This window comes from Solanum verrucosum, unplaced genomic scaffold, assembly GCF_900185275.1.
Source record: "Solanum verrucosum unplaced genomic scaffold, falcon-dt-bn FXZP01000159.1, whole genome shotgun sequence".
Classification (NCBI taxonomy): Eukaryota; Viridiplantae; Streptophyta; class Magnoliopsida; order Solanales; family Solanaceae; genus Solanum; species Solanum verrucosum.
The window spans coordinates 811,731-834,994 of NW_026020705.1; the positions used below are offsets into that span (position 1 = coordinate 811,731).

At 37.0% G+C, this 23,264-nt stretch overlaps 1 protein-coding gene across 2 annotated transcripts; it reads right to left on the reverse strand.

Annotated features, from left to right (window-relative positions):
• Positions 1 to 1,290: 1,290 nt before the first annotated feature.
• On the reverse strand, positions 1,291 to 23,264 carry LOC125812443 (uncharacterized). 2 transcript variants are annotated; one of them, XM_049491933.1, is made up of 7 exons: positions 22,624 to 23,264; positions 22,384 to 22,486; positions 22,203 to 22,268; positions 14,135 to 14,308; positions 13,961 to 14,057; positions 12,306 to 12,434; positions 1,291 to 1,546 (listed from the first exon to the last, which is right to left on the reverse strand). In XM_049491933.1, exons 1-6 carry the CDS (start codon positions 23,180 to 23,182, stop codon positions 12,312 to 12,314), a joined length of 1,122 nt encoding a protein of 373 aa, XP_049347890.1. In that variant the 5' UTR covers positions 23,183 to 23,264; the 3' UTR covers positions 1,291 to 1,546; positions 12,306 to 12,311. The 2 variants fall into 2 exon arrangements, with proteins under 2 accessions (XP_049347890.1, XP_049347889.1); XM_049491932.1 differs by having other exon boundaries at positions 12,302 to 12,434.

The following is a 23,264-nucleotide window of genomic DNA, read 5'->3' on the forward strand; positions in this document are numbered from 1 at the left end:
TGTCTTTAATCAAAACTAAGACCAAATCCTAGCCCCTCATCTCTTATTAAATCAATGGATGAGATCGAATTTCCATCTTTCCTATTTCAACACTAAAAACACCCAAAGCCCAAAAGAGTTGTTAGGTCGTGCACCCAGAACCCGTTTTGCGAAAAACGGGGCGCGACAAGGAACCCGAAGGCTTTGTGGCAAAAGTAAAGGAAGACAGTTTATAGGCTAAGAAAGGCACTTTATGGACTTAAAGAGACACTTAGTGCCTGGTATGGTCGAATAGATGGCCATTTACTGGGATTAGGCTTTGAAAATAGTTTATCAGAATCTACTCTTTATGTTAAACATCATGGCATTGATATTCTTATTGTGTCTATATATGTGGATGATGTGTTAGTTATAGGAAGCAATACAAAGCATATCGAAAATTTCGAGCAAGAAATGATGCAAGCCTTCAAAATGACTGACCTTGGTCTAATGTCCTATTTTCTTAGTATGGAAATCAAGCAGGGATAGGATGAAGTTTTCATTTGCCAGAAGAAATATGCTAAGGAAATTCTCAAAGAAGTTCAACATGAAAGATTGCAAGGAGATGAGTACTCCTATGAACAAAAAAGAGAAACTAAGCAAGAATTATGGAGCATAGAAAGTGGAGGAAACATATTTCAGAGGCTTAGTCGGTTGTTTGATGTATCTCACAGCTACAAGACTCGATATTTTGTATGATGTAAGCATACTATCGAGGTTCATGCGTTGTGCTAGTGAGGTGCATCTAAATGCAGCAAAAATAAGTTGTCAGATACATCAAAGGTAACATTAATTATGGTGTCAAGTTTAAAAAAAAACTAGCTTTGAAACTTCTTGGGTATTCTAATAGTGATTGGACAGATAACATGAAGAGCACATCTAGATAGTGTTTCAGTCTTGGCTTAGGAATGTTTTCATGGTGCTCAATGAAGCAGGACATTGTGGCTCAATCCACTGCAGAGACAGAATTTATGGCTGCAACAACAGAGGTGAATCAAGCGTTGTGGTAGAGGAAAATATTTGTTGATCTGCACATGAATCAAAAAAAGGGAACTAAAGTATTTGTGGACATTGTTTGATTATTCAAATTTTTATAAACTAACAAATTTAAATGTACTATTTTCCTAGTAAACACTGAGAAATTGTTCGATTATTCAACGACAAGATCTCAAGCGGCTTTGATGGAGAGATTAAAAAACTAATTATCTTTAGCCTTTGCAAAAGGATACCATAAAACAAATTATTCACATTGAAAAAATATAAATTGGCCGGAAAAACAAATTGTGTGCTTATCAAGTTTGTCCAACTAAAATTCCTCAATGAAACAACGGTAGATCCTGAATATGCAAATGCATTAGCATGATGTCGTCAATAATGGTTGATTACAAAGAAAACTATCTGATAAATAAAACGTTGATGTCACACCACATATCTCTTTTGGTGAGACCAGCATAAAAATTTCAAACATCTACCTAACTGGAAAGTATCATACACGAGTAACTGAGGGCAGGAGAGGCGTGTTACCATCCTGCAAACACAAACAAAGTGCATCATGTCATTCGAGAAAGTAATGCAGATATCTGTAAATAGACAATGACAGATAAGTTGAGATTTTTGAGTGATGATCAAGTAATATAAATCAGAATTAGCACTCCTCCGATTAGATTCAAGGAAATATCGATAGCAATATCATCTGAGGTATGGGCAGCAGCTAAGTAGTGTGCTTTGTTATCTAGTATTTCCCTGTAATAGCCTAATAGGGGAACTGAATGTCTAAAAAAGGGGGTGCTTTTGCCTAAGATATGAAATTTGCACATTATGGATGTTGATAAACGTTCTGAAGAAGAAAATTTCTGGACAAAAACAGATGATACAACTACTTATCGGTGTAATTTAATTTACAGACTCTAGTTTTCCATTTCATGGCAAGGAGAATTTCAAACACCTGAAAGATTGAAATTTGCACTTTCAACATTTCTTGAACTTCCAATTTTCCCCTAGTAACCTCATTGTCCCAAAAGGAAAAAGAAACTAATTTAAGTACACCTCCAACATTCCCAGGTTCACTGGTTTCACTAAATATGCATCCTAGAAAAACACATCAACAACAACAATAATATATCCAGTAAAATCACACAAAGTGCAGTCTGGGGAAGGTAGAATGTACACGGACCTTACCACTACCTCATGGAGGTAGAGAGGTTTTCGAAAGACTTTCGGCTCAAATGCAGCAGTTCCAAATACAAAGAAGAAAATATAGCAAGAAATACCAGAAGGTAGCAACTTTCGGCTCAGATGCAGCAGTTCCAGATACAAAGAAGAAAATATAGCAAGAAATACCAGAAGGTAGCAACAACATCACAAAAATAATGCAATAATCAAAACTCAATAAACGATATACTAGGATAGAGTACTGAAAAAAATAGTAAATAATTTTGTTTTTCAAAACAAGAACTACAGTAATGCAACTAGTATGCTGGCAAACATCAATCACCCAAAGCAAAACAACATTACACTACCTACTAACCTTCTACCCTAATACCCTAGAAAAACACATCAAAAAGAGTATTCCCTGCTTTTCAAGATCAATGGAACTGACTTCAAAACAAAAAAGTTATTTTAGAAGAACTAATTGACAATTAGAGCATCTGATCACTTCCGCTCATAAATGCAAGACAAGTAGCCAACTGTATTAGTAGAATCTATAGATCTATGATAGTAGGGGGAAAAAATGGTTGCAGGACAATTGAAAATTTCTGATTCTAAGTGTTGAAGACATCACCTTATCTATCTAACACTATTATAAAAGCACGAAGCCCCTATGTGAATTGGTGATAAGACTTTTTTACCCTTTAAAAGTAGATTTTACATAAAGCAAAATTGTTACTTAACTTTTTTCCTAAGATTTAGAACTTTCCTTATTGGGAAAAGGGTCTGAAAAATACTCCAATTTTGGCCGAATTTGTTGTTACGATACCAAACTTTATGGAGGACCTTTTACCCCCTACATTATTTAATAGTGTATTTTAAAGGTATATATGTGTCCACGTGAACAAGTTACTATTTATAATATTACAATATTTATGATGTCCACGTGGACACATATATACCTTTAAAATACACTATTAAATAGTGCAGGGGGTGAAAGGTCCTTTCCAAAATTCGGTATTGTTACAGTAATTTCGATCAAAGTTTGAATATATTTCAGACCTTTTTCCCTTCCTTATTTGAACCATTTAAGAAGTCCTAATATTTAAGATTTTAAAATCATCAAGACTTTTACTATGTAAATCCTCTCATTATTTGAACTATGTGTAACATAACTATAATTCCTTTCGTTTTACTTTTTTCAATATTGAAAATTTTGAAACTAACAAAATTTATTTGTTCTTGTAGGAAATTAGATATGGGTCACCCGTGTGTCTCTTCCCCTTTTTATTTATTAAAGATAATAATATATATATATATATATATATATGTATAATTTTTTTTTAATTTTTTTTTATGTTATTATCTTTAATATAAATAAAAGGGGGAAGAGATATATGTTATTATCTTTAATGAATAAAAGGGGGAAGAGACAACTTCCAACACTCTTAAAAATTATATAAGAGATTTCTATTAAGAAGAAACCAGCTCTTTTTCCCTTCTCCACAAATAATTATAAACAAACACACTTCTCTATCATCATTGGTATTAAAAAAAACTCTCAGCACTTGTGAGAAGATTCCTATATTGTGATTTAGGGTGTGTTTGGTATGAAGGAAAACATTTTCCGAAAAATGTTTTTCAATTTTCTCATGTTTGGTTGGGTTAAATGTTTTCCAAATCAACTCATTTTCCTCAAATTTAAGAAAAATGACTTCCCTTCATCACTTAAGGAAAACATTTTCCAAAACTCTCTTTCAACTTCAAATTACAATTACTTTTTTGTTGAAAAAATCAATTTATTTTGTCCCTACCCTCAAACCAGGCCCCCAACCACCCCCCCACCCCCAAAAAAAAATTGAGTTTGTTTTTAAAAAATATTTTCAACTTCAAAATTTTATTTTTTCACCCCTACACTCGACCCCCCCAACCCACCCACCCCCTACTCGCCACCCCTACCCCAAAAAAAAATTAAGTTTGTTTTTAAAAAATATTTTCAACTTCAAAATTTCATTTTTTCACCCTACCCTCGACAACCCCCGTGTCCCGGCAAAAAAAATTTTAAGTTTATTTTTAAAAAATATTTTCAACTTCAAAATTTCATTTTTTCTCCCTACCCTTGACCCCCCCCCCACCCCCCACTCACCCCTACCAGCTCCCCCACCCCTAAAAAAAAATTTAAGTTTGTTTTTAAAAATATTTTCAATTTCAAAATTTTATTTTTTCACCCCTACCCTCGATCCCCCACCCCCAAAAACTTTTAAGTTTGTTTTTAAAAAATATTTTCAATTTCAAAATTTCATTTTTTCACCCCTACCCTCGACCCCCGCCCACCCATCCCCCACCAGCCCCCAGCCCCCTCCCCACCACCCCCAAAAATAATTTTAAGTTTGTTTTTCAAAAATATTTTCAATTTCAAAAAATTCATTTTTTTCACCCCTACCAAGCCCCCCCCCCCTACCCACCCACTCCACCCACCCCCAAAAAAAAAAATTAAGTTTGTTTTTAAAAAATATTTTCAACTTCAAAATTTTATTTTTTCACCCCAACCCTCGACTCCCTCCCCCCACCCCAAAAAAAAATCTAAGTTTGTTTTTAAAAAATATTTTCAACTTCAAAATTTCAATTTTTCACCCCTACCCTCGACCCCCCCCCTCCTCACCCACCCCCTACCATGCCCTCCAAAAATAAAATTAAGTTTGTTTTTAAAAAATATTTTCAATTTCAAAAATTATTTTCTACTCTAGTAAAAATAAAAGATATTTTTCAAAAATATTTTTCATTCATAAATCAAACACTAAAAATCTTTTCCGGAAAATATTTTCTACTCACCAACCAAACATGAGAAAATAAGTCAAAAATCAACTTGTTTTCCAGGAAAACATTTTCCTTCATACCAAACACACCCTTAGAGTGAATCTTTATAGTGTGGTTTGTATTTATAGCATGTGATTACATTATTTACTAGTGAAACAAATACTGATGGATCTTGGCAAACTATGTGTTCTTGATTCATTATTTTTCCTTCAATTCCATTTTTCTTTTGCTACTAAAACTAGTAGTATAACAAGTAACAATCCGAACAACACAATAACCAATTGTGGACATTCAATTCCCTTCTACAACAGTATTTTTTTTTTTTTATATTCAAGAAGTACTCTCTGCTAGAAGACTACAATAAGGCCCTTTAAATAAGATAATGCGTATATACTACATTTATGAAACTCAAAAATGTTGATTAAAGAGGTAGATTGTCTCAGCACAATATTATTATGAGGCGACACCTTTGAGACAATGAGACAAGATTTGATTTAGAAAATGAATCAAAACTAACTTGATTTTAGTTAATTGCTAGTACTAAAGAAAAAAGAGTAAGAATGTATTATTTTCATTTGATATAATAATAAGCGACACATATATCCCAAGAACTTGCACTTGTTCACAAATTTTTATTTTGTAGCTCAAGCACATTGTATGTTGTTTTTTTAAGTTTTACATTCATTAATACAGGTATACGCGCAAAGAGTGTACCTAATGACTAGTTTGAATATATAAGATTGTGGTCACTCTTTAACACCTTAAACTTTTAATGAGACGATCACACAATTCAATATTAGTATCATAGCAAACATAGGTGAGTTCAAATCTCACAGCCAGACACTATAAAAAGGATTTTTCATGGGCTTCACTCATAAAGAAAGAATCAAGCCCGCACGTGAGAGATAGCATGTCAAGGAAATAATTTATATAAATAAGGAGACGTTTGGTAGAGTGCATTCCAAAAAAAATAAAAAATACATGCATTAGTTTTGTGTATTACTAGTATCTTGTTTAGTACACTTTTTCAACCTAAGTATACATTAGTTATACACTATATTTGGTAGTAAGGCAAAGGGTTTAATGCATGCATTAGCATGGTTAAAGACACAATTGCCCCTCAAAACTTTTTACCACATCCTTTCTACCATATATGTGGAGGGTATTTTTGTAAGCAAATAACTTTTTTTTTAAATTATGCAATACATATTATTTTTAATACATCAAACCAAAAACTACACAAGAAATAATCTCAAGGATAACTAATGCAGCATAATAAACACTAGCATTAATAATGCTAGCATTACTAATACACCATATTCAACACTCTTTTTATCCACCCTACCAAACGACCCCTAAAAGTGTACCCTGTCTAACAGCTTTTACAGGAGATGGTTGGTTGTTACAACGATGAACTCTAATTCATGTCATTGTACAGCAATCAAGGTTCTCACTCAACTCAGCCCGTACTTGTTTTCTTTTTGATTAGGGACTTGAAATATTTTTCAACAAGTAATACTGAACACAAGGCACAGTTACATGAAACCTCACTAACTTTGTATTAATCACGAATACAAATAACACTTAAGCCATCAAGGCACAAAACAAAAGCCAACAACCAATGCTGACTTGTGTCAAGGCTGCATGCACATATTTAAAATACAGTTAAAAGACAAAGCCACATGGCCACATTCGAAAATCACTTGCAAACTGATGGACAAACAAAAGAATTAATCACTTAGAGAAATACTCGCGGCACTACGAGAGGGGAAGTTGGAAAAAATGGGTGGATCTTTTGGACAGTGGACAGTTTTGCTATAACTTGCACAAATCCTCAACAACTGAAATTTGAGTTGTTGTTGGGATATCAATCCCAACCCAGTTAAAGTTGCCAATCTAAGTTTGAAGCAGGTGTTACTGATGCGTTTGTCGGGAAACAATATTCCAGATGGAAGAATGATTAATATTTCTGAATTATTGTTTTAGTTGTTTTAGTCGAATAGAACTGTCAGAGTGGATTAGGATTCTTATTATTTATGATTTATAGGACTTTGTTATTTCTAATTTATTAGGACTCTTGCTATTGTAAACCTCTATTTAAGAGAGTTGACGTTATTAATAAAATAAGTTGGATTTTATCAAGTTCCAGAGATTCGAAACTTTCTCAAACAAGTTCCCAGGTCTGCAATTCCCTAAATAAATTGCAAATTTCAACAATCATAGGCAAGTCAAGGAACAAGAACAGGGGCATAGACCTATCTATCGGACCTGACTTTTCAGTTAATCGTCCAGCGACTCAATCCAAAACTAGGAACTTTAACAAATTGGTATCAGAGCCTGTGTTTTTGGTTGTCTTGTAGCTCTTTGTGAGCAGGTCTATGTACTTTTTTTTATGGGTAAGGTTTTGACATCCTCCCCTTTAACCCCTTAGTATTAGTAGCCCATGCTTCGAATTGGAGCTCCCCTCTAATTCAGGTTGGGATGCTGGATCCTCAGCCCTACCCGTAGCAAGTCAACTCAGTTCCCGTTAAATAAGTTAGGATAGTTTCAATAGCCAGCAAGTTCCTACGTAATACGTTGTAATTGGATAAGTTATTAGGAATATGACGAAACAAAAGACCAAGGAAAGAAAGAAGAATACACCAAAATGCAAGTGTTGCACCAAACACTGGTGGTTGTTTCTTGTTGTAAGTGAATGCAACAAAGAGCATGTCACCATGGACGAAAATACGGTAGAAGAAAAGTTGCGAAGGAAGCCCAAACTCAAACTGAAGCAAAAGTAGCAGCTTCAGAAACCAGGATGGACGCCAAATTCCAACAACTATCCAGCAAATTGAAAACCTTACTCTGCACCACGGCACGTGCGAAGGGAGTTGAAGTTGGAGACAATAGCATTGCTTTTGTCCAACGAACCAGCAAGGCAGGTGAACAACTAGAGGTGCGTTTTGGAGGAAGAAACAACAACAATAATTTTGGTACTGATGACAATAACGGAGGAAGAGGTATTGCTCCCAGATACACTAAATTAGACTTTCCTATTTATGATGGAAGTGAAGATCCTCTTATTTGGCTTCACCGTTGTGAGAAATTCTTTTGTAATCAGCATACAAACATCTAAGAAAAAGTAGGTTTAGCTGCTTTTTAGATGGTTGGGGAAGCGCAAATGTGGGTTTATCAACTGGAACAAGAGGAACCCAATTTAACATGGGGTGTCTTTAAGGAAAATTGTACTCTTCGTTTTGGCCCATCAATGAAAAGCAATCCGTTAGGAGAATTGATCAACTTGAAACAAACCAGTTCTGTTGAAGATTATCAGAGAAACTTCCAAAAAATGTTGTCGTGCATCATCTGTACGTATAGACCAACAAGTAGATATGTTCACAACAGGGTTAGTTGATTTGACTCTTCTGGATGTGGAATTGCACAACCCATCTAACCTAGTACAAGCAATGAGTCTGGCAAGAGCATTTGAGAAGAAGATCCAAATTTCTTCTAGCACACAAAGGGGATATGGTTCAACCTCAAAGATGAGTGCAAGGGCTCCCACTACACCAGTAACTCCGAGTGTTAAGGTAGGTGCTTCTAATCCTTCTGTAAAAAAGTTGGCTCGCGCCGAGATGGTTGCCCGACGTGCAAAGGGATTATGCTACAACTGTGATGATCCTTATGTTGAAGGTCATTAGTGTAAAAAGTTATTTTGGCTGGAAGTAGAGGATGGGGAATCTGGAAAAGTACCAACGGACGGTGGAGAGCCTGCCATCTCACTTCATGCTATCACAGGCAAACAACATGCAAATACTATGCAGTTGCAAGTTGTAATCGATAAGAAGTTGTTGCTTAGCTTAGTGGATTCGGGCAATACACGCAATTTTATTAGCTCAACGGCGGCGGCCCAAAATTTAAACTTGCCTATCGAACAACGAAGAAATTTCAATATATCATTGGCAAATGGAGAGAAGATTTCCAGTTTGGGCATTTGCACAGTAGTGCAATTTTGTGTAGTTAACCAATCCTTTTATGTTGATTTATATGTGATTCCTTTGGATGTTTTTGATATTGTCCTAGGTATCAAGTGGTTGCAAACACTAGGGCCTATTCTGTGGGATTTTGCATTATTGACCATGAGCTTTCAAGTAACGGGGAAGTAAATCATTTTACATGGACAACAACAACTATTGCCAATTTTCATTTTTATATTTCTCTAAGTGTTGGAATACAAATGAGCTGCTTCCTAAGACTTATACGAACTGAAAATTAAGCCTACAAACAAAGGGGACAAGGTCCCGAGAGAAAAACACTAAAAAAGGGTGTCTTTACAAAGGTACAAAGGTTGGTGGAAAAAGGTTGTCCTTTGTTTCCATAAATGGTAAAAAGGACTCTTCCACATATCAAGTCCATTTTGGCTTTGTGGCAGCCCTTGGATTCCGTTTTGATGGCTTGTCAATGGCATTAATTGTTCCCCAAGAGTCTCCAAATAATCTTCGGCTAGATGAAAATTGGCATGACGTTCAAGACTCGTTGGAGCGCGATATAAATCCCAAGGCTGGATGACATGTATTTGACTCATATGGCGCACCCTTACATGCTAAATCACTTCCATGTGCGCCCTAGGGTTTGGCTATGGACATACATATGCCATGCCGGGACCTGAGCATCGCTACTGCGTGCACAATCCAATCCTCAGGCTTGTCAGTCACCTCGTGCATCCGCACTTGGCTTGTCGCTTTGCCTGAGTACGGTAACGTTCAATCCTTGGCCTTAGCCATGTGCGTCTTCCTTACCGTGCCTTCGTTTGTCTTAGGGCATAGCCCACGCACCATGTATACAAGTCTCACAGTGCAGCGTAGCCCCACGACTGTACATCTAGGCCAACGAACCCTTGCTCGCTCGGTTGAACCCTTGTCAAGCTCACAAGTTAGCTCACGAGGCTCTTGAGTGAGTCCCTCGATTGCTCATTCGGCTAGGAGGTCTTTTCCCACAAGGAGAACGACCCAGAAGGCCCAACGTTCGATATATCTAACCCCCACGGCCATCGGGACGCCCAACATTGACTACCGAGTCACATGTCACCCATAGAGCTTTCCTAACTCGTATGGGTACCTAAGACACTCCATTGAGATGCCTAGGCAGGCCCTTGAAGTTCTACTTCAAGGCAACACACTTGGGGCAAAACTCCCGGGGGAGCCTGGTAATCTATCACCATGTATACCCCCCCCCCCCCCTTATATATGCTTAAAATAACAAAACCAATGTGACAGGAGTTGACATGCTTCTGCCAAAGAATCATAATGGGCCATAGACGGCGCTACCGACCTCTAAATTGGGTGTTGTCTGGTAGTAGTTACTAGTCTTGACTTCCTTCACACCTCCATGAAGTTTCATCCCATTCTCATAGTCATAGAGAGGGTTATAGCCTTCGAACTTTCTGCGTATTTACCAAAATGCCATCGCCCTTGGCTAGGTCAAAGACATCCAAATGAACTCTATTAGGCCCCAAATTTGGTAAGCATATATAAGGATAGGCTATGAACAAGTCCATAGCCCGGAATCCCAAAATTCCACTTCTAGCTCGAGAACGTCCGGCAGTCACATACCGCGCCGTACGCGGCCTTCGCCGACAGGCTAAGCCCTGGGGTGCACCCCAAGTCCTTGTTAAATATCTTTGGCACTATAAAGGCATGCCATGCAACATCTCAAATGGTTGTTGCCTCATGCCATGACCCCTTTGCCTCACTCCTACTTTAGCGCCTCCTTCAACACATGCCGTCTACATAGCTAACATAGGTGCGGCCTGCTTGGCCTGCACTCCTTGGCCGACATATTGGCCAGTGTAGACGCCCATATGTTTGGGGCGTTACACCCTCACACACCCAAGACAGTCATCGTCTCGATGACAATTCCCAATCCATGTGTGATGGAACTCTTTCGAGCTCCTCTTAAAACGGAGTAATGCCCCTCACACTTCCTCCTCCCAAGTTTTGTCCAAGCTGCATCTGCACTGCACCTCTCGGTGTTCACTTGGACTGTGTCTCCACACCTGCACCCTTTGGTGACTAACTTCGTGGTGACACTCAAGTCACCACACCATGACCCTCACGGCCTTCAGCTGTCTGGAAACCTGTTCTCCCTTGCAATACATTTGCGTTACTACTAGAGCCGCAAACAAGGCTAAAGTATTGGAGACCTAAAAGTGCATCCTTAGCACCTTCAGCCCGGCCTAGTACCTAGTACCTGGACACATCATGATGAGAACTGTCTAGTACTACAAACAAAACTAGAACATTGGAGGCCTCGAAAGCATGTCCTTGACATCTCTAGCCTGGTCTAGAATCTTCTCTCTCGTACTTCTTAGGAGGGTAGATCACCCTTTTTCCGGTAAATTCTTCCGCCGGAAACTGGACTATGCCAAGGAGCATCAAAAAGGCTCTAGCTTGCTGGAATAGAGATGGGAATCAGTCGGGACACAGGGAGAGATGGAAGATTGTCTCCGCCTGCATTTGGTGGACTATATATGGATGGAAAGGAACCAGAGGTGCTTCGAAAACAAGAGTTGCTCTCAACAGAAATTGAAGATGAACTGTCTAGTCCTTTTCTTTTTTTGGTGTAAACACGAATATCCTCAAGAAGAAGAGGATATTCCTAGTATTTTAGATTATTTATGAAGCCTTCATAGGGACACCTCTCCCGCTGTAATTTTGTTGTAAGTATTACTGGAATACTTTTCTGAGTATTCCTTTTGTTCATAATACAAGTTACCTTCTTCAAAAAAAAAAATGAGACTGCAGAGACAAACAGTAATCTGTTCCTGCATTGTAAAGTGACAGACCAATAGTGCTCACTCTTCTTTAGCCTCACAGGTAACAACCGGACTATGCCTGAACACACAGCGGACCTTTTAAGTTGTTGGATTAGGAGAGGGGCTAGCAAGTCGCTGAAGAGATGGTGGAGAGCAGTTCCATCGTGAATTTAGTGGACAATATGGAAGGAAAGAAATGGCAGAAGATGAAGTGGACTTTCATCGTGAATTTTCATTTTGGTGTAAACTAGCAAATGTGGAAAATGAAGTTCAATTTGTTTGGGCTATAGTTTCTCTGTTGATAAACTTTTTGGAGGTCTCCAACATATCCTTAATGTCGAGGAATACAATTACAAGTTCTCAGAAAAGTAGAGGATGAACCCATCCTTGTGTCTAGATCTGATGAATAAAATCATATGAAGCAAATAGCTCTTAAATTAGGAGCGAACTAGGGAGTCCAAGGAAAGAAAGGACAGCCATTGAAAAAGAAGCAAAAGAATAAAGGGATAGAAAGTATCCTACCTATCTTGAACTAACGGAACTCATCATGGTCTTCATAGTCTTCATCATCCTCGTTGAATATTGCACTATAGAAAACATACGGGCTATCAATCATCTCTTTCAGAGTAAGCCTTCCGTCTTTATCTGCATCAGCCTGAGAAAAAACATGGTAGAATTACTGAACACACTATTTCCCACTCACTATCCAAGAACAATCAGCGAACAAGAATGAGGTGCATTATGAATCTATTTTGTTTCGAAATAGTTCAGTTTTGCACGCGATAGTGCGATCCACCAATATTTAAGTTTTTAAATTTGCTAAAGATTCAATCACATTAAAGGATTTCAGGTTCACTAGTTTGCAAAGGGGAACAACATTGGGAACTTTTTGTGCAATTCCTTTCTATTTTTTGTGAAATATCTCCATTAATAGATGCATAAAATTAAAACAAAAAAAGCAGACACCCACACCACTACATTGTAATGTTCACCAATAACAAGAGACAAGTACTTCCCACGAGATTTATTAATGTATACTAAAACTGAGTTACTGGAAATAAAAGTGTACTTTCCAACTAAAAGCTATGCTTTAGGAGATTATTACATCACAGATGGTACAAAATTGTTTGAATTGTTACTTCAATGTAGCTTCTCTGTTGACAAGACCTATATGTGAACAGTGTACCTTCCAAGTCATCCAGAAATACATTCTAAAGAAGATAACTTAGAACTAAGAGCAAATAGCTCCTGAAGGCCTGATTAGGCAGAAAAAGTTTTTGATGACAGTAAATCCTTTCTTGAGAAAAACAGACTAACATTATTCAACAATGGACTTGTCGAGTGGGCCAGGCCAGGACCCATTAAGGGTAAGCCCATCAATTCCAGAATGGGGCCGGGCAGGCCTGTCCTTAATGGGCCTGGTTTCGGCCGAGCTAATTTTTCAAGGGAGGCAAGCGGGCACATCCCACAACCTGTTAAAAAGGTGGTTCGGCCCAATCCGAGATAGGGCCAGTTTGGTTTAATTTTTTTTATTTAGTTACAATTTTGAAATTATATCGAGTTTTTTAAGTTTGTATTTTATACTTCAAACTTTAATATTCAAATATTTGAACTAGCAAATAAGTGAATAACCAAACTAATACTGGAATTTGTACCTGGATATAAATTTGAAAAAAAAAACTCAAAGGCTCAAACGAGTCTTAAATTTTATCAAGTATAAATTTGAATTTCAATATATCAATACAATTTGCAAGTTTGTGTTTTGAATTTTGAACTTGAAAATTAGAACAAGTGTTTTCTACCTGAATTTTAAGAAAGAGAGAGAGACTTCAAAGTACAAAAGATGAATGGAAAACGATCAAAGGTTTTTAAAACAATAAGTATAACCTCCACATTAATTTGAGGAGAAACCAAAAAACAACCATTGTTATAATAAAAAATGGCACAAACCGGGCTAGTTCCCTTCAAAATAGCAGTATAATAAGCAATTTCCCTCCAAAATACAAGCTATAGCCACCTATAGCTCCTAAGCAGGCAAAAAGCAAATCAATGGCAGTAGTTTGGTTATAGCTTAAGAAATAAAGATAATGCAAACATGCAAGTACTAGTTGGTAATAGCAAGGAGTAATAAGTCAATTCAGCACTCTATTAAATAAGGCACTTCAGTTCAGTAAAAATTACCTGCTGTATGATGTAATCTGCTTGTTGTTTGGCATAGTAACGCTCTGATGGATGAAGCTTTCCAGTTATAGGTAGCAATTCAGCTTCTGACAAATATCTGCATAAAATCAAATTTAAAGGTTTGTTGATGAATTTACTCGAATCAATTACTGCAACAGATGTCTAGTTTCTTACCCATCCCCATCTTTATCAAGCTCAGCAAACAACTTTCTGGCTGGAGACTCTTGTGAATCCTCAGAATGATGAGAAGTATCATGACTCTCCTCGTCATAGTTTCTTACCAAGTCAAACAGCCCATGAAAGAACTCGTTGAAATTAACCTTACCATCTTTGTCACTATCTCTCTCCCTGAAATAAAATGGAGAGCAAGAAAAGAAATCAAATTATTATAAACAGTGTTCACCTAGGAAGGACTGCTTCTCTACAGTAAATTATCTCTAAAGCATGTTCATTAACAAAACCAAAGATTAGCAAATAAAAAATTGCAAGGCATAAAACAGTTTGAAACTCAAAACTAGTAGAATCTCCAGTAACTTACCAGACCTACATTTTAATGCACATATACCAATGGAACATTTATCTTATAAGCTATACTTATACTTGATACTGTACAAGTAATTAAGAAGCGTCACGAGCTTGTTAATGGAGAATGTCAAAAGATTTAGATTATTGGTATAGGATTGTTATTTCTTTAAATTGGAGCTGCTAAAGTCATTGTTTACAATTCTTTTTGTTTCTTTTTTTCCTGCATAATCTTCCAATGCTGGAAGCCATATTTTCCTTTAGCATCCTTTTATTTTGCTCAATATGTTGAAGAATCTACTTCGATGATACATGATTAGGTTCACACACCACTTAAAAGATCAAAGTTTTCTGGCATATGGATGAGTTTATATAGTTCTATGACCTAATTCTATTGCCCTTTCACTCCCTACACTTGAAAGGAAAGAAAGAAGAGAACAAAATAGTAAGGCAAAAATGGAATTGTGTTGTATCTTTTTATTTTTGGTGTGTTAATTATGGTATAATTAGATAGGCCGGATATGAAAATATTCTCTAATCCCTTTAATTAAGCATTTAGGATATTGTGATAATCCAGTAATCCCTTTAATTAAGCATTTAGGAGATTGTGTGTGATATTTTATTATTCTCTTCTTTATTTATATAATCTGTAACAAGTATTTAATTCCATCAACTTTAGAGAGAATAATCAACAATTCTATTCCCAATATCTCTTCTTCTTCTTCTAATTTCTCATGGTATCAAAGCAGGGCAATCTCACCCAATGTTGGGCCACAAATATAAAAAATTACCCATGCACCATATGCTAAGCATTGGGCGAGAGGTGGAGTGTTAAAGAATGACAAAAGTCGCACATTTGTGGTTAATGAGATGGGTGGACTCCTTATAACGCTTGGGCAATCCTCCTCCCTTAGAGCTAGCTTTTGGGGTGTGAGTTAGACCCTCGCCCCGAGATTCTAACGATGACGGAAGCCTCTATCTTGAAGGGCCGCGTGACTTTATCTCTTTGAAGAAGGACGAACTCTTCTTTATATACACAATTTTATGTACGAAATTGGAAGAAGAATTGTTGCTTTCAAGTGTGAATCAGGTCCAAGATTCGGACTAGGAATTGCTATTTTTTCCGATGCAGTTAGCTCTATTCCCTGACCTGAGGGCGTCTACTAAGACCTAATTTAACATAAAGAATAATGTATATATAGAGGATGAAGAAGATCTTGTAGATCTATTAGGAGCCTTGTAATCTATTATTTTTTTCTTAATTTAATACTTCATGATACACATATGGTCACTCAACACAAGGAAGTTCATTTAGAAAGTCACTTAACTCAGGGTAGCTCACTTAGAAAGTTACTCAACTATTCGTATTTCACCTCGAAAGTCATCCAACCAATTTTAATGATTTTGTCATATTTTAGGCTAAATTTTTGAGAAACACCTCAAATTTTAGGACTTATGCCTTATGGATCTATGCTTTTAATTTACACCCTGGAGCGTTTTTGGTACGCCCCGCCCCGAGACTCGCCCCAAAAATGTTTTTGAAAAAACTGAAACAAACTATGTGCATCAATATTTTATATATATATATATATATATATTTATATTTATATTTATAATTTTAGTGGATCAAAATAAGTGGGGCGGGTCAATAAAATGGTTAAAATCAGTATTTTATTATTTCTTAAAGTTTAGCTTAAAATAAAATTCCATTTCAACAAATTTAATGAAAAAATTATTAAAATTGGTTGGGTAACTTTCTAGGTGAAATATCAATTAGTTGAGTGACTTTTGGGTTATAAAAAAGGTTGAGTTACCTTCTAAGTGAACTACCTTATGTTGAGTGATTTATAGGTTATAAAAGTTGAGTAACTTTCTAAGTGAACTACCCTAAGTTGAGTGACCACCTGAAATATTACCTCTTTTATTTTGCTCAAAATGTTGAAGAATCCACTTCGATGATACATGATTAGGTTCACAAACCATTTAAAAGATCAAAATTTTCTGGCATACGGATGAGTTTATATAGTTCTATGACCTAATTAGCCCTTGACTCCATGAATGGGAAAGGAAAGAAAGAAGAAGTGACAAGGACAGAGAACAAAAAGGAGAAACAAAGAGTAAAGGAAAAATGGAATTGTATTGTATCTTTTTATTTTTTGTGTAAAGAACAATGTGTAGAGGATGCATAAGATCTTGTAGATCTATAAGGAGCCTTGTAATCTGTTAATTTTTCTTAGTTTAATACTTACTGAGTTTTTGATGTTGAGAAAATGGATTTTGGGCCTAACTCAACCCCAAAAGCTAGTTCAAGAGGTGAGGATTACCCTATCTCTTAGCTGATGTGGGAGACTCAACACCACCACCACCCCTGTAATGACCTTTAGGTCATTTTTGAATTTTTTCGTAAAATTATCGTTTTAGCACTCCCAATGATGGCCCCGAGTCATTTTTGATTGGTTTGTGAAATCAGTTTTGAGTTTTGAGTAAAAAGTGGTGAATTATGAAAAAAATTGAATTTGAAAGGCTAAAGTTGGTAAAAAAAAAGTGGTTTTTGGTGTCTTTTGGAGTTTCGAGTCTCGAAATAGAATTTCTTCGATTCCATCAATCCTGGAATGTGAAAATTGGTCTAAGAGATTAGTTGGTTTCGGATTCGGAGTCTTTTTGTGGATTTGAGGTTCTAAGTTGGAAATTGTTGAGATTTTTAGGCATTAGTTGGTTCTTTGTGACTTTCACGAATTTCGGGTCTAGGAAACCTCGGATTCGTGTTTTGATGGTTTCATTGAGCCTGGAACGTTGAGTTTAGTTAGGTTGCATAGTTTTTGTGTACAGGATTTCGAACGAATCCCAAGGGTCCTTTCGAAGAGTTGAGAGTTGGCTGATTTTCTGATGTCTGGTGTGCTTTGCTTTAGCGAGGGACGGCTCACTCTAGCGAGCATCGCTTCAACGAAGCTAGCGTCACGTTCCCGAGTGATCGTCGCATTCGCAACCTTCGCTGATGCAAAGGTTAGCTCGCGATTGCGATAATTATGTAGCGACCCTGGGTTCACAAGAGCAACTTCAGAGAGGGTTTTGTCTGAAATTTCAAGGTTTTACCCCATTTTGAGATTTGGAAAACCCTTGGAAGAGATTTTAAAGAGATTTTTCGTAGCAAATCATTTGGGTAAGTCTTTGTGACCCTAAAACTTCAATTCTCTATGATCATTTGCAGATTTTAACATCAAAAATTGGAAATTTTGAATGGCAAAGTGAAGGTTTTCATGAACTTGAGTTTTCAAGTAAAAATGGAGAGATTTTGAACTAGATTCTAATCCGTTTTTGAAATGATTTTCACCAATGAGTTCCAAATATCTTTGGTAATGTATTCAAGTAATGATTTTCGAATTCAAACCTCTTTTTCAAAAATTGGGTTTTTGAGTTGTTTTGACCCATTTTTCAAAGTGTATGATATGGGTGTTGTCATTTTCGAAATCTTATTGTGATTACTTGTTGGATTAGATTGTGTGGCTTTGGATATCGTTCGGAAAGGAAAAGCTCAAGTCTCGGATTGACTTTTGATTGAATTAAGACAGGTGAATTTTTGAACCTTATTAAAACTTGTAGAATCTTGAACTCTCTTTCTTGTATGTGTTGGGGAGTAATGGGAATGAAGTGATGGGTTAATTGCTCAAATTGGTTAACCTTAATGATAAAGACGGGGTTAATTAAAAAGGCAATGTGTTGCTAATGGCTTATTGTGCATTGTGAATTGCCTTGAGTGTTGATATTGATTCGGTGATTGATGTGATATTTTGATAGTATTGTTGTGGATGAGAATTGTTTGTGATTGTTACCTCTTCATTATTGTGTGAACATTCCTATTTGCATTGGTTCTAAAACACAGTGAGAAGATATCTTGTATTGATGCAAAGGTCATTGTCGGTGAGTGTGATTGATGTCGAGGTCATTGTCGGTGAGTGTTATTGATGTCAAGGTCATTGCGAGCAAGTGTTATTGATACCGAGGTCTTTCTTGGCAAGTGTTATTTATGTTGAGGTCTTTACCAGCGAGTGTTATTGATGTTGAGGTCATTGTCAATGCATGTTATTGATGTTGAGGTCTTTGTTGGCAAGTGTTATTGATGTCGAGGTCTTTATCGGCGAGTATTGTAATGCTGAGGTCATTGCCGGCGAGTACCTGGACTATGGGTGTTCCGCATGAGTCTTGATTGATATTTGTGCATAATAATCTTGATACTTGTGTTTGGTGTACTTGATTGTTGTGCTTGACGATCGTGATACTTGTAGTTGATGAACTGTAATTGTTGAACTATGACTATGAAACCTTGAGAACTGTACTTTGTAAATTGTTAGGTTGGGCTAATTTTTATGCAGGTTGTAGTTTTGGCGGTTCTGTTGGGATGAAAGGAGTTCTCATTTTCTAGCTAGTTGTACCTTGTTTTAGTAGGTTACTTGTTGAGTACCGTGTCGTTCGTACTCACTACTTGCTTCTACACTTGTGTAGGTTCCGAGCCTGGACCCGTACGATCATTCATCTTCATCTTTCTTCGAGGCTTTCAGAGGATACATTGAGAGGTAGCTTTTTGTCATCCTGACAGGCCCTCTTGTTCCTTATTTTATGCTTTGTTCTATTCGAGAAACAAAGACATTGAGACTTGTTATTATCTTTCAATTTTGTATTTATACATTAGTGGCTTGTCCACGTGACAACAAAATTTTGAAGGTGATTATGAAATTGGCCAAGTTTTCCACACTTGCACGCCCATTCCTGCCAACAGGGAACTTGAACAATATAAAGAGGGGCCCAACATCAGTGAAACAAAGAATTGAGAAAGGCCTAGCTCTAATACATGTGAAGTGGAAGAGAAAATAAGAGAGAACTGTCTTGATTTTCCCTCAAGCTATTGGGGCTTAAATAACTATGCTTGCATGTCCTAAAAAGTAAAGGAAATCAATACCTAGTCAAAATAGGAGTAAATTAAAGTACCTATTTTAATTACACATATTCTAGAATATTTACAAGGATTTTAACAGAGGTCTCCCGCATATCCTTAATGTTGAGGAATACAACAATACCAATTCTCAAAAAAAAAGTATAAGGAGAAAAGGAATGAGTGCAGCTATCAAGCATTTCGTGGTGCAGGAATGGGATTCTCTTTATAACATGTGAACTGTATGATTGATTTAAATATAATGACATTTGGAGGTTATCCTGATTGAAGCACAAAGTTGTTTGCTTAGGTTATCACCTCACTATACTCATAACACTCAAAAGTGGAAAGAGGAGATGAATTAAAGTTCCACTCAGATTTGCTGAAGCACGATAATAACCATTGGCGCAATATGACCAAAAGGTTATGGGTTTAAGCCGTGGGAAACAACCTTCTGCAAAAATGCAAGCTAAGGTTGTGTACAATAAACAAACTGTGGTTCAGCCCTTCTCTAGACTCCATGCAGGTTAGAGCACTGGACTGCCCTTTTTTTTTCCCAGATTCAATGAGCTGCAAAAAGAGAATATCCAGAGAAGTAACACAGCAAAGATTAAATAATTATCGGAGGAAACAAGGATTCAACTTCTAGACCTCCAAAAAGGACAGTAAAAGTTACTAAAATAAGCTTAAAGATAGTAGAATCAGGTTTAGGTAGAGATTATATCAACCCAAAAGTATGATGAAGGAGCTTAGACCACCATAGCAACAAGAGAAATCGGATATGCTGGAGGAAAAATCAAAGAAGTTATTGAAAGGAAACTCAAACATAAGAAATGTATTGGAGACAGACCCTAGCAGCGATGCAGTTAAAGAGGGGGATAAGTAGGCAAACTTCTTGCGGGTGACAAGAAATGTTCCGCAAGAAGGTTTGTTGTCAAAATACTGGATGGAGGCAGAGCGCCAGAAACTTATCTCTGAGAGAGCTTGAGTGCCTCTTTTATTGCTCTGAATCAGGAAGGAAGAATCTGCTGATCTCAAGGGTTTGACTAAGGCCGGTATAATATGACCAACTCCTGGTACAGAAGGAATTCACTGTGGCTTTTTTTCCCAGCAGTAATGGACTGTCATTGAGGCAAATGTCATACATGCGACTCTTTTCCCCAGGACATGGATCCTAGAGAAGAGCTTGAATAAAATGATTGAACTTAAAATCTTTTCTGGAGAAAAACATTTTCCTGGAAAGACAGATTAGCTATACCGACATACCAGCATTCTAATACCACCAGGAACAGGATAAAGAAAATTAGGTCGCTTGTGATCTAAAGACGACTATTCCTAATATCAAACTGGTCGGATCAGTTGAAAAGAACCATACATAATGCCTTGTTTCACGTCTTTCTTTTCTTTTACAAGGTCAAGTTTTATTAATGAAGTACCAAGATGGTACCGAAAAGTTAAAACCAATAGCACAAGAAACATCAGCACATCAAGTAATTCCTCCTAGCAAGATTAAGAGATCCATGTACTGATCCAGGTTATCTACCCTACTGCTAGAGTTCTGAATTCTAGAAACCTGCATCCTTTTTCCTTCAAAGCAAGCCTTATTTCTTTCCAACAATATAGTCCAAAAAATACATCTGGGAATGGTTCTCCAAATCTGTTTCAGGTTTCTAGACATCCTTTGACTTTTCCAGCAATCCGTTATGTTCTTAATCTTCAAGGGCATAAGAAACACCAGTTACATTAAAAGCAACTCCCAGCAGTCTCAGGAAACTTTGCAATGCAAAAACAGATATTCCGCTGTTTCCTGGTCTTCTTCGCACAAATAGCATCTATTACTTAAAGTGAAACTCCTTTTCTATTAAATTATTTTATGTCAAACAGGCCTCCCAAGTGACAATCCATCAAAGGGAGGGAGCTTTACCGGGAGCTTTAGACTTCCAGATGATCTTCCAAGGTCAATTAGATGTTCCCTGACCATTCCGCTGTAACAACAGTTTGTTGTCATAACAGAGAACATTTTATCCTTGCTATTCACCCAAATCAATGCATCCTTCTTGTTTAGATCAATTTAAATAGGATCCAACTGTTGAGTAAGTTGACAGAAAGTTTCCAGTTCTCAATCATCTAGTCTGAATTCTAGATTCAAGCAAGAGATGGAATGAAACTCGGAAACATATACATCCTTAAGCACAGAACATCTGATCAAGTCTGGATACCTGCGTCTGAAATCTACATTCCCATATTAGAAATCTGTCCAAAATTTAATCATGGATCCTTTACCCACCTCTAATCTAGTATACCGTAAAAATGCATCGCACATCCCATCAATGTCTTCCCAAATATGCCCTGTTGTTCTCAATTGTGGAGGGTATTGTTTCCAACAATCATTCTTACCATATATAGCATTTATTAGCATAGCTTTTCCCAGATTTCATCACCTCGCCTATTATATCTCCACAGCCACTCAAGTAATAAACTCTTGTTATGTAATATCAAATTCCTCACTCCCAAACCTCCCTCTTTCTTTTCATTTGTAACCCTTGTTTCACTTGATATGACTTCTTCTAAAGGTTCCTGCATATCATTCTGATTAAACTTCCCAGCCAGCAAGAAAAATCATGACACCCAAAATATAGAGCAAATGAAAAGAAGATTTGATGGTAGGTACAACAAATAGCAATTGGCACATTAACAACTTGTAAAAGAAGACTTTTATACTGGAGAAAAAAAATCAGAAAAATGAATAAAGCTCTTATTTAAAAAATTGTTATAGAAGCAAATCTACTGAACCTTATTTCCTCCTTGCAGAGCCAGTGAAGTAGTTTGGGGTTGCTCGTATCGGCGGGATGTAGAAAGCTAAGAAATCACAATAAAGAAAGAAGTTATTGGAATCATCAAATGAAGTTCACAGAACTATTAAGCAAAGGAGGTAAGGGTAGTAAAAAGTTTTCCTAGCCTAGCAGTAACTTACTCATTGAACTCAGTAATGTTTAGAAGCCCATCTCCATCTATATCTGACGCATTAAAGTGATCTTCTTTCCACCAGCCCATATCATATCCAAAAGAAGTATTATCTGTTGCAGCATAACCACATCAAAATTTGTGACAGATTAAATATATAAAGAAAGTAAGCAGATATAGAGTTGAGATACTGTGATTGCGGTGAGTTACTAAATCAATGGATTACTGAAACAGTGGAAAGAGACAAAACCTGAATTCCGAACCCAACTGGGAGGCTCATACTCATGGAAAGAGACAAAACCATCATGATTTTTGTCATGAACTTCCATATCTCTTTGAGTCCTATGCAAAACCTCCTTCCGGGTCTGCTCCAGATTCCAGTCAGTCAACTCATGGTCAGTGACGAAACCATCAGATGGGTGGACATCAATCTTGGGAAACAATAATACAAGTCTATCAGTTACATTGAACTTGTGTTCATCATTGAGATAATCTTCAGCATCCATAAAGTCTTCCCATTCAGGCTGAGATTCTTGACCAGGAGCATGTTCATGTATTAATTGATGATGATGGGTGTCAATATACTGCTTCTCCCATTCCTTATCCTCACGTTGGCGTTCGATTTGAGCAACTAAAGGGTCAAAGGGAATATGTTCATGGTGGGTAGGATGTGAGTCAAAAGTGAAGTTGGAGCGCAATTTAAGTCGGCGATGACGCTTAGGTTTGTTGGAAGGAGAAGGAGAGTGAGAGATGAGGAATAGAAGGAGCACAGCAGCTGTGATGTAGATAATCACTAAAGCTTTCCCCATTTCCTCATCTAAATATCGACAACCAAGCAAAGGGGCAGCAGATCGATCTTCTTCGCCTACAAATAGTTGACAAATTGGACTC

What these genes read in the sequence shown, in the direction of transcription:
- LOC125812443 (XM_049491933.1), bottom strand. Translation starts at nt 23,182, where the DNA reads ATGGGGAAAGCTTTAGTGATTATCTACATCACAGCTGCTGTGCTCCTT. An exon ending in CTCTGCAAGGAGGAAATAAG is followed by an intron (nt 14,309 to 22,202) that starts GTTCAGTAGATT and finishes ATTTTATTTCAG; the next exon opens with GGAGAGAGATAGTGACAAAG. An exon ending in CTTGATAAAGATGGGGATGG is followed by an intron (nt 14,058 to 14,134) that starts GTAAGAAACTAG and finishes GATTTTATGCAG; the next exon opens with ATATTTGTCAGAAGCTGAAT.